The sequence below is a fragment of the Hibiscus syriacus genome, unplaced genomic scaffold, assembly GCF_006381635.1.
Source record: "Hibiscus syriacus cultivar Baekdansim isolate YM2019G1 unplaced genomic scaffold, ASM638163v2 tig00110198_pilon, whole genome shotgun sequence".
In the NCBI taxonomy this organism is placed as follows: Eukaryota; Viridiplantae; Streptophyta; class Magnoliopsida; order Malvales; family Malvaceae; genus Hibiscus; species Hibiscus syriacus.
The window spans coordinates 107,763-122,033 of NW_024062623.1; the positions used below are offsets into that span (position 1 = coordinate 107,763).

Sequence of the window (14,271 nt, forward strand, 5' to 3'; positions counted from 1 at the left end):
CTCTTTCTTTTCTTACAAATAGAATCAGTTTTCAACATTAGGCAAAACAACATCCTTTGATCTTTTGTTCTTTTTGGAACTGCCCAAAACAATCTTAGAAGACTTTTGTCTCTGAAAGTTCAATCTAACGGTTCATCATGTAACACTATTCATATCCATGGTAAGGATTTCTCCAAAAATTGGAAGAAAAAAAAAAGAAAACGAAAAGAGCCGCTGGATCCTCTTCTACATTGCTGCTGCAGTAACCACTGGATCTGTATTGCAAACACCAAGTGGTATTTGTACGAAATGAATCACATAAAGTCATAATCATCGACATCATCATAAGCATTGACAACCAAATCGTCATCTGGTTTATCGACATGAAGCTGTTTTTTCTTCCCACCTGGAAAACAACCCCCCTTGGGATCAGAGAAATGTTTCATATCTAAAACTCACAGTAAACCAAGATTTCCGAAAAATGTGCATTTCTAGGCTTTACCCTATAATATCGAAGAAAATTTTTGTTGGGAGAAAGGTAATCAACATACAATGAAATTACGCAAGGGAGTGGCAGTTACCTGTGGCTTTTTACCTACTCTTGCTATTACCATAGTGCTCAATTATACATGCAAGTAATTCTGCTTAATGTAATCCATTAAGTGAAAAAATCGAAACCACTGCATGTTTCTATTTTCTCTTCTGACAGACGTTTATAACACGGGTACACGGGCTACGAGAATGAAAAGAACAGCAGATTGCTGTTTTACCTGTCTTCTTTTTAGTTGTGGCTTCTTTTTCTGCTTTTAGCTTTTCATTTGCAATTGCCGTGACTGAAGATGCAATATCTTTGACATCGGCCGCTTTCAAAGAAGTCAATGATAGTCTCATTACGGCCTTGAGTAGTGCGGTATAATGGTAACTTTTCTGCATCAAATAATGTATTTGGGCAACAATCAACATGAGAACTTCCTCAATGCAGTGCCAATGAAGGAACAGAGAGACGGTTAAGTTCACCTCATACGGACAAAGCTTGTGAGAAATAAGCTCGGCATACTCCACAAAGTCACTTTCAGATTTGGGAATAAAATTATCAAGAGTCTTATCATCTCCTTTTTTGGAAAAGAGCTCAGTAGTTGACCTATAATCGGCTTCTTCCACAAGCCTATGAAAGAAAGCAAAATGTCAGATCATGGCACCTTACCAAGAAAAGCAACAAAGTATGAGAAAAATATCAATTTCGGATACATACGTGAGTGTATGTGTGTAAACATGAGCGGAAATGGTGCCTTAACATTTAGAAACAAACTACAACCTAATGACAAAGGAAATACCTCATTGTCATCACTGTGGAAGTTAAAACTACTGAATTTCTACCTTTGTTGGCGAAGTTTCTCGGCCACTGGATCAAGGGGCTCTTCCTTAGCTACTTCAATAGTTTTCCCTTTCTTTTCAGTAGCTTTGGGTGCAGCCTTTTTGGGGGCCTTCTCCGCTGGAGCTTTCACAACAGGTTGCTGATAGCAGTTAAGGAAGAAAATGAGTACAAGCAAATAATCTTCACTCCATTATCGGAAATACAAAAAAAAGGCCTCATGTATCACATAGAATGTCCACGGAAAACAGCTAAGCTACAACTTAGACGTGCTATAGGTGACATTCTAATTAGCATTCAAGCCATTCTTATGCCATTACCAAAAAATGCAGATTTACAAGACAATACAACAGCTCTAGGAGACACTCTAAATACTTGATTCTAACTCCAAATGGTAAGAATTAAGTGCAGAGAATCACTATTAATCACCAATCAAATTTCTTAAACTGATGCTGTATGATGTTAACAAGCAACAATAAAGATTGAATTACCAAATCCAAGTTACAAATCAGGTTTGCTAATTCAAGATTAGATACTATTTATCCATCTAACAATGCCCAGAGATACAAATATCAAATTCAAATCAGGATCAATCTGAAAAGAAATAATAACTTTCAGAATAACAGTAGCAGCTCCATACATCATGCTGAAATAATCCAAATTACAATGAAAACCATCATACCTGAGGAGGTACAGGTTCATCTTCATCCTCCCATGATTCCTTGACATCGGAATCATCAATATCTTCATCATCCCATTTGCTTTTAGGTAGCACCTTTGTAGGGATAGGTGGAATCTCTTCCTCTGCAACAATAGCATACAACTTCGTGAGCAAAAGAAAAGGGTTAAAGAAAACGAAATCACGAAAAGCAGCAGACCAAAACAAAAAGAACGACTGAATGCAATAGGTTTCTTCAACTAAGATTCGAAGTAGACCATAGTTCTAGGCCTAGCCCTTAATAAACATTAAAAGCATATGAAAGATAAAATAGAATTGAAACCCTTAAAACTTTAAACCTCCTATACGATACTATGAAACTAACTTCACAAAATGTCCTCGGCGCAATCAGGGAGCAATAACTAGTGAATCCTGTCAATTGAATCCAGGTAATGCTGCCGCAGTGACTAATCTTAATAAAGAGAAAACACCCTAAATTTCTCTGTTTCACCTGGCAACACCATATCCAATTTCCCAATAAACTTTTACTCAAAGAATTCAGCTTTGAAACATCACAACTCCATCTCATTAAAACGAAAAACAAAAAACAAATAAAAGCTCTTAATTTCATTAAATCCAATTAACTTTTAGCACTTAAGGAAAGAAATCTTACACATTCAAATTCACGCATAATCAAACAGACAAAAGTAAATGGAATCACTAATCGGTCAAAACCCTGCCAATAAACAACAAATTTGGGCAAAAAGAAACGTACCCCAGTCTTCCATCTTCACTGAACGACTTTCCACTAATCGAAGAACAATCCTGAATACCACAAGATAAAAAAATATATAGTCCTTTAGATTTTTTTTTCCAAAAAAAATTCAATCAGAAAACCCAAGAAGAAATTACTTGCCTTTAAAATAACTATAATTGTTTGTAGTTGTGTGGATTTATGTGTAAATCTCTCCTTTTCTTCTCAGTTCAAATCAGATGCCAAAGAATCAACCTTAAGGAAGTGAACTGTTTTAGGGTTCTTATATTGTTATTTTTAATAAACATTAATATTTTGTATTTTACCTAAATGCCCTTCCACTTAGTACGCTTTGCAAATTTGTCCCCGGGATAAAATCCTTACAGTTTAGTCACCCAAATTACAAAGTTATTTCATTTCAGCCAGATGAACTTCCTATCAGCTTATACATTATAATATAAACAAATTGATTTCCAAATCTCCCGTATAAAAATAGGGTATACTATTCGTATGACTTAATTATACATTTTTTTTATTTTGACCATTGATTTTGAAATTTTATCAATCAAAATCACCTAACTATTTAAATAGTTCAATCAAGTCACTTATTGTTAACATTTAACACAGGAGATGATATGACAGTTAATAAAATTGACATAATTATACATTTAGTCCTTAATATATACATGTTCTATCAATTTAAATTACAAGACGCATGAAATATAAAAAAAGGAAAATAATTTCATGTCATTGTTGTCGCTAAATTTTTGGAGGCAAGTATCAAACTGAAACATAAATTAAATTTTAAATATGATTTAAAAATAAAATTTAAGTATTAAAATAAACAAAAAATGATCATTTAAGTACTAAATGTATAATTTACCTTAAATTAATAAAACAAAGTTTACCCTATTTGAAACATAATGAACTTTCACCTGGTTTATATGTTAGTTCTGTTTATAGGGATGTATTGAAAATTCATATTTTCTTATATAATTTAGAATTTTTTTATATTTTTATTTATAATTTATTTTCGTCCCTAAAATTTTATAAATTCATCCTTTTAAAAATTTATAAATTCGCCGATCCCAACACAAATTCATGCATATAATACTTTCTATTTGATTGGTATTGATGACACATGCAGGGTATAGTTCTTCCATCAACACCAAATTTAAGTATGATTCTTTTTTATTTGATCAAACCCTGTTACTATTAAACTGCAAACTAAGAATTAACAGCTCTGCAGTTCTTCCTAATCTCTCCATTAGACCCTGTAAGTGGACTTATGTTCCCCATCTTGATCATGGAGTTGGCAAAGTCATTGAAGAACAGTTTCGAATCCTTGCTGTAGCTTTCGACGAGGCTTTTAGTCGTCGAAACGGCCGAATCACTGGAATATAATATCTGATCAGAACCTAATAACCCCTTCCCATCCACCAAGTTCTTGAAATAATGGTTGTCGAATAGATCAGTCGAGTTCCTATCGAGCACGGTGAACCTGTTGCTGTCACCGTTAGCCGGACAGAAGCTTTTCAGATCCGATAACATGCTCACCTCCATCGTACCGTCGGGCGCACCGGTTCCCGAGAAGTTGAATAGCCTGTTGTTGAAGGTGGAACACTTTGCTAATCCGATTGTGTGACCGCCTAAGAACATGAATGTATATTAAATTCCGAAGTTTATCGTGATTCTTCGTGATAAAATTCGAGTTCGTGACCATGATTATAGTAGCTTACCTGATAATGACACTACATCAGTTACGTTCAGGCCAACATTGGTGTACTTTTGAATGATTTCATCCAGTGCCTCAAATGGAGAAGGAAGCGTCGCATTCGCTTGCGTCGCGCTCGAAGCCGTTCCGTCTCTCCTTCCTAATAAGACTCTCCATGTCGGTCCTCCACTCTGCGAACGAATAATTTCCAATTAAGATCGAAAAAGGGAAGCAATTTGGGTTGGTATGTGTCATGTGTGTGTGTTAACTTACTAAGACAACAGAGTCACGAGCAGCGATGGCTAATATATCAGCACACGATACAACTCCGCTGCACGAGCTCTCTATGGCACTTTTTATCGCATCAACAACTTCAAATCCCCTCGCCGAGTTTACGTTAGCAAGAGCGAACTTCTCGGTCGTGTTGTCTCCGTCCAACAAAACCGATGCATCGCAGCCCTGCAAAAAACAAGGCCAAATTGTTTAATGATTATGTTTTTGCTTCATAAGAATGCTGCCTGCATTTTCAAAGCTCACATTCACAAAGCAATCATGGAAATGAAGCCGGAGCAGAGAGGCCGCCATTCTTATCTCCGTCTTGATCGCATTTTGAACTTGTTTTCGGACGATCGAAAGAAGAGTCGGGCATGTTTCCGAGTAGAAATCAGTTGTTAGTTGGGATCTCACACCTAAACAAAGCAGCAAGCTGATCAAAAGCAGAGAATCAGCCTTGAAGTTGTTTGAACTCTTCATCATTAATTCTATATATATACAATTTCCACACAACAAAGTGTATTATGGTACTCGGTGGAATCCTAATGCTAATAAGGTTTAGGGCCAAGGGGTGACATGAATCAGAAATCTTTGAAGCTCTATTTATAACCGGTGTAATGGATGAATTTGTAACTTTAAGTTCCATTTTGTTAGTAACAAATGATATTATTTTTTTAACTATAGGTTTCATTTGTTTATCCCTTTAACAGTTTAAATAAAAAAAAATTATCTTTGTCTAATGGAAAAGATCACAATGACAATAATTTTATGTATTTATAAACGCTACTGCAATTTCAAGATCTCAGATATGAGATATTAATTAAACTAGAACAATCTTGTACCGATTGATCTAATCACTTGATGGTGTGATTAGAGGTGAGTAAAACACGATTCGATTAGACTCAAATTTCATACATTTGACTCGGCATGTAAAAAATTAAATAAAATGTGAATGATAAAATATGACTCATCAACTCGACTAACTCGAATTTTGTTAACTCAATTCAACTCAACTAACTATAATACTTACCCTAATTCCTCTAGAATATATATGTAGTAGCATCAATTCATGTAGAATATCTATGTGACTTCAATTCTTATTTTTAAGGATAAAATATTTATATATAATTTAGTCATTTAACTTTACATTTTATTCCTTTAACTTTGCATTTTATTCAACTTTTTTTTTTTAACAAATTCTTTCTTTCCATCAATTTATTAACTCTTTTATACACTCTTTAATATTTTTTCCCTAAAATACATTAATTTAAAAAAATAAAATTATAAATATATTTTATAATTTCATATATATTTGATTTATTAAATAACATTGCAATGTTAAAAAAATATGAATGAATATATAAATATATCTTATATGATTAGATAAAGTCGTTAAATTGGACCAATCCATACCATAACATTATAAATATTTATAAATAAATTTGAAAATAAATTCAAAATTTTGACTCTATGTTATAAACTCAACTGGAAAAAAAATTAAATTAAATTTAAATTATAAAATAAAACATATCAATCCGACTAATTCGAAATTTTTTTATTCGAGTTGACTTAATAGTCACTCCTAAGTATTATATTACTTCATGGCTGAGTAAGTGGTGGTCTGATGTATGGCGGCTTCTTGGTGCTGCTAGTGCTCACAAAAGATGCAGTAAACTTGGTATATATATCTCCGCGTAAACCTGACAGATAAACCCATTTAATATTGCAAACATTGCAGATATAGCCAAAATTCGTGCGTTAATAGTTATCAAATGAGATACCATATATATAGTAATGAATGCTTTGCTTTGCATGCAACAAGCAATAAAGCAGCAGCAAAGTGCTAACTTTCTGCTACCACTAGGGCGCATGCATGCAATAAAAAGGTTCAGACTTCAGACTTTATAAAAAAAAAACAAGCATTAGCAACCAGAGAGTGGGCGGATTCATATCGGCACGTTGATTTGATGGTTCAATTTTGAGTTTGTAATGGCAGCTGGTGAGTTTGACAGTGGTTGACTTTATTAGTGCTGTGCAAGTCATTAAGCAAGCAGGTTATATACTTAATGATTTTTATGGCATATTCATTTGAAATGGATTATGGGTTTGTTTAAACATTGAAGAAGATGATATTTCGGCAATATTTTGAGCTTTAAATTACTCCATTCAGTTTTACTTTTTTTTAGCATGGGTGTACTTGTTTGGGGTTGCTTTCATGTTCATGTTCCCATCAAGTATCCAAGAAATAAAAATTGGGAAATTATTTGGTACATTATGGGAACTTCTGTTGTGCGGCACTTAAAAAACGGTTAAAAAATGGCGTGATTTGTTAAATAAGTGATCGGTTAAAATTTAGACCGGTTATGTTATATCATTTAATCGAAAATATTAGCAAGTACAATAATATATTAGGTATCGCTTATACAATGTAATAGGTAGCGTTTATATTGACATATTTTCTAACAAAATAGATATATTTAAACCGATAACATTGTAAATTTACCTATTACATTATAATTATTGGTTTTGATGTTTTTGGGATTGATATAATTTTAAATTAATCGACACTTTATGCGTGCACCTCGTTGTGCTTTCATTTTGGGAAAAAAAGATCGACACATATTTAAAGAGTATCGATACATAATGTAAACATATTTGCTAATTAATCAGTATATTTTTACCGGTTACATTGTAAATTTACATGTTACATAATAATTATCGATTTCAATGTTTTTTGGATTGATATTTTTTATAAATGCATTGACACTTATGCGTGTACCAGTTTGAGTTCTTCAATCAACAGTTTCAATGACACAAAACCCTAACAAAAAAAAACTAAAACTGACCTAACTTTATCATATGGAGATAATAAGATTATATCATAAGTTTGCGTTAAGAGATGTCTGTTTTTGGGTTTTTGTTCTTTGAGAAATTGATAACATGGTGGGTTTCTCAATGTTATTCTTTTGTTACTGTAAATTTTTTGTTCTTTTCTTATTGGGTTTTACTTAAAATATTCAACTTTTTTGTATTAAAAAATGAAAATTCTGAAATAAAAATGACCACACAAGCACATTTTTTTACTACCGATTTTGTCATTTCGAGACTGATTTTGTCATATTTTTACATGTTATATTGTTATGGATCAATACATTTTATAAAGTATCGACATTTTATTGGCGCTATAACTTCTTTTCTTTTAAATTCTAAAAGTGTCGATACTTATAATAAAGTATCGACACTTTCAACATATCCGATAGCTTTTTATCGGTTTTGTCATTTCGAGACTGGTTTTGTCATATTTTTATCTGTTATATTGTTATGGATAGATACATTTTTATAAAGTATCGATACTTTATTAGCGCTATAACTTATTCTCTTTTAAATTCTAAAAGTGTCGATACTTATAATAAAGTATCGATACTATCAGCATATCCGGTAGCGCTTTATCTGTTTTGTCATTTATAGATCGGTTTTGTCATTTTTTTACCTGTTATATTGTTATAGATCGATACATTTTTATAAAGTATCGACACTTTCAATATATCTTGTAGCGTTTTACTTGTTTTGTCATTTATAGACCGGTTTTGTCATTGTTTACCTGTTATATTGTTATGGATCGATACATTTTTATAAAGTATAGACACTTTCAATATATCCGGTAGTGCTTTACCTATTTTGTCATTTATAGACCGATTTTATCATTTTTTTACCTGTTATATTGTTATGGATCGATACATTTTTATAAAGTATCGACACTTTCAATATATCCAGTAGCGCTTTACCTGTTTTGTCATTTATAGACCGATTTTGTCATTTTTTTACCTGTTATATTGTTATGAATCGATACATTTTTATAAAATATGGACACTTTCAATATATCTGGTAGCGCTTTACCTGTTTTGTCATTTATAAATCGGTTTTGCCATTTTTTACATGTTATATTATTATGTATCAATATATTTTTATAAAGTATCGACACTTTCAATATATCTGGTAGCGCTTTACCTGTTTTGTCATTTATAGACCGGTTTTGTCATTTTTTACCTGTTATATTGTTATGGATCGATATATTTTTATAAAGTATCGACACAAACCGACAAGCTAAGTTTGTCGGTTGCCAAATTTTTTAATATTTCTTCATGATTTTCACTTATTACATTATTATTACTCGATATTTCCGGTAGCGCTAAATCGAATTTGTTAAATATCTTTTAATGTATCTGGTAACACCGTATATTAATCCGTCTTTCCTGATTGTGAGATAATCTAGTACATTATGATTAGACTCCCCAATCAATGTTCGCTAAATGATTAAAAATAGAATTTAATTTATTGACGATAAATAATTTTTATATGACTAATGAATAAAATTATGTCAAATTAATTATATGTATAGGGTTTTTTTTCTTTTTTTTAACCTAAGTTTTATCTTAATATTTTTGTGTTCACCTTCCTCTTTTCCTTTGATTTTTGTTTAGTTCGATGTGACATTAATCTTAATATTGATTGTCGATCGTTGGTGATTATTATTTTTCTTGTTCTTTTTCATACTATTTTTTTTTAATTTTTTTAAATTTAAATAAGAATTTTTGTCATTATGACACACTTTTCTCTATTTTCGTGATAAGTTTTTTCTATGCTCATGTCGCACATTTCATGACTTTTGGTAAGTTTTTCGCATATTTTTACGGTCGTGTTGATGCTTGCACAAAGATTCTGGTTTGTGTATTGGCTTCGCATGTTCTTGGATATGAAACAGATAAAGAACAAAATCATGGATCTTTGAAAGGAAAAAAAATAGTCCCTCTATTAAAATATCCGTCCATATTTTCTATTAAGTATTGATGTGACTATTAAGTATCTGTTTCATATCGAAGAACATGCGAAGTCAGTACATAAACCAGAATCAGTATTGTAAGTTTCCTCAGCTGATAAACAATCCAATAAAAGAGGCCATGCTTCATTATTCCCAGTCTTATAAATACTGCATCTTCAGGTTTACATGTCCACAGCTCCAAACCCTCAGTGGTCAGTAGAGAATCATGGGAGTTTTCACTTACAAATCTGTGATTAATTCATCGATCCCACCGGCCAAGATGTTTAAGGCCTGTATCCTTGACGGCGACAATCTCATCCCCAGGATTGTTCCACAGGCTTTCAAGAGTGTTGAGTACATTCAAGGCAATGGTGAGCCTGGCAGCATCAGGAAGGTCACTTTTGCACAAGGTTACCTCATTTTGTAATTTATGTAACTTTATGTATACTTAAAAGTTTGAAAGGAAAAAAGGGTGAAAATCATGTGTTTTTGGACATGCAGAAAGCCGATTCAATTACATGAAGCAGAAGGTAGAAGCAGTAGACCGAGACAATTTGTAATACGTTTACAGTGTGATCGAAGGAGATCCATTGATGAACAAGCTCGATAAAATCACTTACGAAATAAAGTTAGAGCCATCTCCAGATGGAGGATCCATTTGTAAGACTACCAGCAAGTATTACACCAGTGGTGACATTGAGCTCAAGGAAGAAGACATCAAGGAAGGCAAAGAAAAGGCTTCGGGAATACTGTTCAAGGCCATTGAAGCATACCTCCTGGAAAATCCTCATGCCTACTGAAAACATATTTGCTTCATGGTTTTCCCAGAAGCTTCATCTGAAATGAGACTAATAAATAAAAGAGCATCGAATTAATTAGCTAATAAGGCTTCAGCTTGATGTTATATGTTAGAATTAAGATAAGTACACAAACTAGAATCAATTGAGAAGGTCTATGTATTTTTCTAATAGTGAATTTCAAAATATCATGTTGAAACTATGTTCTCTGCAAATCAGTAGAAATGATGGGTGTTTTCACTTATGAATCCGAGGTTATTACAGCAATCCCAGCAGCCAAGTTTTAGGCTTGGGAATCTTTAAGACAAAATTCTTTAGACCGTCTCCCTCACCAGCTATTAGAGTGGAACAGCGGAAACATGGTGAGCCCATAACCCACATGTCCCATGATCAAAATTCGACTGTGACATGAAATTTAGCTCAGCTGGTCAATATTCTCTATAACATTAACTTATAGATGAAAATGCGCATAACCAACACAGAATGCAAAAAATATTTGAGTAATAATGACGAATGTGAAGCCCATTAGGAAATAGCAATCCGAGGAATCTCATGAGTAAACAAAACCAATTATGTAAAAATATATTGGTATCACAACCATAACAGAATCAAAAAAGTAGAAATTGACCCGGATTTTTACATCAAATTTAGAACCAATTGTAATAGTAATCACAAGCTAAGTAGCAAAGAAAAATGATACTTATCACAACCCAAGTAGAAAAGAAAAATGATGATGAAGTAAAGATAAAACAAAATGCTTGTTGGTGAATTGAAATAGTCACCCACCTGGCAGAGAAACATTTGAAGGCCACCGGAGAGGAAAAGATTCCTTCCGTACTCGTTGACGGTGGCAATGAAAACAAGTGTTTCACAAAAAAAGAAAAAGAAAAAAGATCAAACCAGATTTAAAGTTCTTTAAAATTTTGCACAGAATTCTCACCATTATATATACATACGTTATATTTAATAAGAAAATATTAAAATACAACAAAATTATTCGAACTCATTTACAGTTTTATAATATTAATTACAACACCCACCAACAATTACAAATAACCTACTTACTGCGATAAAGAAGCTAAATAATCATATAATTTCTTTATTTAGTAAGGCTCTTGTAAACACAAGAGCAGGCAACTGAGAGAATAATTTGTACTGAGATTGGGTGGGGTGCGCCAGGCCCGAGCTTTAGTGCAACGCTTGGGCGACGCTTGAGAGACCCAATAGCAAGCTATTGTGGTGGCCTCTCCCCCTCAAAAAATAAATTTAATATCGTGTGAGCCATTGGCCCACGTATCAGATATTAAACTGATAAGAACAGATTCTACACTTGATCTTAGCCAAAAGGCCGAGAAAGGTATGCCCTTCATCTGCCAAGCCATCCTCTTTTATAAGCAGCTTCTTTCGTCTTCTTTTCATGCCTTCCAAATGTGGGATTTGGGACGACTACCTTCATTCTCATCTTCAAAACCTTGTGCCATGAAACTCCAAAACAAACTTCAAAACAGTCATTTCTTTTCCTTAAGTGTACATTTTTCTAATATGAATGTTATTATTCTCGAATTGCTTAACTTTTATTTTTTCCTGATAATTCTTTTGCTATTCTTAATTTATGTTTTTTGTATTTCTTTTCCCAAAAATAATGCTAAACTAACTTCAAAATTGGCACTGTTTTCTTTTCTGGAACGGTGGACTTGGAAATTCATTTGTCATTAAACATTAACCACGAAAACTACAATTTTTATAAATATTTTTTATTTCGAATCTAAATAATCTAAATAATATAATGTATCAAATTCAAATCAATATTGAAAACCACACTAGATGACGCCAATTACTGTAATAAATGATGAAGATTATCACAATTGAACACTTAAATCACTTTCAAATGTACTCGAAGATGTTCTTTGCTTAAAAGCTTAACCGCAGAACAAAATTGTCTGCTCTCGTGTTGTGTCGATAACTCAAGATGTAGGACTTAAAAAATTATCTTAATTCGATAAAATTCATTAAAATTAATTCTTCGTTATTCAAAAATTTAATCATTTAATCTGTACTCTTATATTAAATTTCATCAATTTAATCATCTGTGTAAAAATATGTTTGCATCAATTTAATCATCTGAGTAAAAACATGCTTGCATGGGCAACGAAACTGCATATAGATATTTAGTTATAATAAATCAGCTAATTCTGGGCATTTTTCCTGAAAAATAACCGTTGAACAGTATATTTTTCGATCAGGCACCCGTCAAACTATATTTCTCGATCTAACACCTATTGCAATATAGTGCACCCCAGGGGGCGCTTTATCATACGTGGCGTAAAGCGTGCTCCCTGGGGGCTATACCTAATTTGTAATAAATCCGGGTGTTAGTTTTGTAAATATTTTTAAACTGGTGTCTAATATGTAATTAATTTCTGTTAGGATGATATTTGTGTACAAATTTCAATTTCAAAACAAACCAATATGCAGTTTAGACAAATAATTATGCAAGTAATCTTTGATGGCCCCCACACATTTTTACTGTCTTTCGTTTGTCTCTTCCGCTGCCAGATTTAAATTATATTTATCCTACTATGACGGATTCAATTACAATGTATTACCCCCACAATTTATTATTCGATTTTAATTATCCTTTTTTGTTTAGCTTTAATTTTTTTTATTTAGAAATATACTAATATTATTACAGAAAAGTTAACTTGTTATTTCCACATAATAATTATAGAAAAGTTATACAATTTAATTAAATAACAATAATTAAATTTATATTTTATATATAATATATAAATCAATAACACAATTTGACAGCCTTAAAACGTTTCTATGATCCTTTGCATTATTTGGAGAATTCAGCCGAGTCCTTGCTTTTATTTATTTGTGGTTGGCACTGCCACTGTCAATGCAGGGAGTCAGAGTTGCCTTACAAGTTGTGCTTTTTAATTCAATGCTAATCACTTTTGTTTTGCCCTTTTTGTTTGATTGACTGTTGCAAACAAATCAGACTTAAAAATTATTATTTCTTTATTTAAAATATTCTTTATAATATTAATTATAAAAAATATAAAATAAATAAAAATGCAATAAAAAATAATTAAAAATGAATAAAATTCAATAAAAATATAATGTAAAGCTAAAAAATATAACCTCTTTATTTAAAATATTATTTATAATATTAATTTTAAAAAATATAAAATAAATATTAAATTTTAATTTTATTAAAAATGAATAAACATTATAAATATTATTAATACATATATTATTTTGCATGAATGTTATAAAAAAAGGAATTCATACGCAGGAGAAAATGATAAGACAAAACAATTTTTGTGAAGATGGAGCAGAAAAGATCAACTCTTTGATCGAATGTTTATCCATAGTACAATTGAGTTGATATTTAGACATTAGTTAGACAATTTTGAGTTATTAACTTTGTATGATCAAATTTTCATTCAATCCCTGTAACTTTTCACACCTACGACTGTTTAACAATCATAAACTTGACTTTAGGTCTTGAAAATACAATAATTTAAAATTAATTGTTTAAAAATATAAAAAAATATTAAAATAAATTTTTAATTACACTTGATAGATCAAAGGAATTATTATTCATTAATTATTATTTTTTAACAATAATTAATAATGTTTATTTATTTTTAATAAAATTAAAATTTAATATTTATTTATTTTTAAAAAAGTGAATAATAATTTTTAAAATATTTTAAAAAAATAATTTTAAAAGTTAATAAATATTATTAAATATTTTTAAAAAATAATTTTAAAAGTTAATAAATATTATTAAATATTAAAAAAATTATTATTAAAAAAAAGACAGTAAAAACGTGTGGGGCCATTCCTTGCAGTTTGTTTTAAAGTTGACATTTTTACATAAATATCACCATAAT

At 31.4% G+C, this 14,271-nt stretch overlaps 2 protein-coding genes, 1 non-coding gene and 1 pseudogene across 3 annotated transcripts; 1 reads left to right on the forward strand and 3 right to left on the reverse strand.

Annotated features, from left to right (window-relative positions):
• Positions 1–10: 10 nt before the first annotated feature.
• Positions 11–3,036, reverse strand: LOC120218459 (eukaryotic translation initiation factor 3 subunit J-like). Its single transcript, XM_039215380.1, has 7 exons — positions 2,926–3,036; positions 2,785–2,834; positions 2,034–2,155; positions 1,357–1,493; positions 997–1,144; positions 750–906; positions 11–385 (listed from the first exon to the last, which is right to left on the reverse strand). Exons 2-7 carry the CDS (start codon positions 2,795–2,797, stop codon positions 294–296), a joined length of 669 nt encoding a protein of 222 aa, XP_039071311.1. The 5' UTR covers positions 2,798–2,834; positions 2,926–3,036; the 3' UTR covers positions 11–293.
• Positions 3,037–3,916: 880 nt separating this feature from the next.
• On the reverse strand, positions 3,917–5,366 carry LOC120218460 (peroxidase N-like). Its single transcript, XM_039215381.1, has 5 exons — positions 5,298–5,366; positions 5,015–5,237; positions 4,751–4,936; positions 4,503–4,668; positions 3,917–4,412 (listed from the first exon to the last, which is right to left on the reverse strand). The coding sequence occupies exons 2-5, from the start codon at positions 5,231–5,233 to the stop codon at positions 3,991–3,993; spliced, it is 993 nt and encodes a 330-aa protein (XP_039071312.1). The 5' UTR covers positions 5,234–5,237; positions 5,298–5,366; the 3' UTR covers positions 3,917–3,990.
• Positions 5,367–9,692: 4,326 nt separating this feature from the next.
• On the forward strand, positions 9,693–10,369 carry LOC120218461 (annotated as a pseudogene).
• Positions 10,370–11,531: 1,162 nt separating this feature from the next.
• LOC120218659 lies at positions 11,532–11,727 on the reverse strand. Its single transcript, XR_005525253.1, has one exon. It is a non-coding gene; the product is annotated as a U2 spliceosomal RNA (small nuclear RNA).
• Between the last annotated feature and the right edge of the window lie 2,544 nt (positions 11,728–14,271).

Bases quoted from the DNA above. Each gene is read 5' to 3' on its own strand.
- LOC120218459 (XM_039215380.1), bottom strand. The intron at 1,145-1,356 runs GTAGAAATTCAG...TTTCTTTCATAG, and splicing joins GAGAAACTTCGCCAACAAAG to GCTTGTGGAAGAAGCCGATT. The intron at 907-996 runs GTGAACTTAACC...TATTTGATGCAG, and splicing joins ACAAGCTTTGTCCGTATGAG to AAAAGTTACCATTATACCGC.
- LOC120218460 (XM_039215381.1), bottom strand. From the start codon at position 5,233: ATGATGAAGAGTTCAAACAACTTCAAGGCTGATTCTCTGCTTTTGATC. The intron at 4,937-5,014 runs GTGAGCTTTGAA...TGTTTTTTGCAG, and splicing joins TCCATGATTGCTTTGTGAAT to GGCTGCGATGCATCGGTTTT. The intron at 4,669-4,750 runs GTAAGTTAACAC...ATTCGTTCGCAG, and splicing joins CTCGTGACTCTGTTGTCTTA to AGTGGAGGACCGACATGGAG.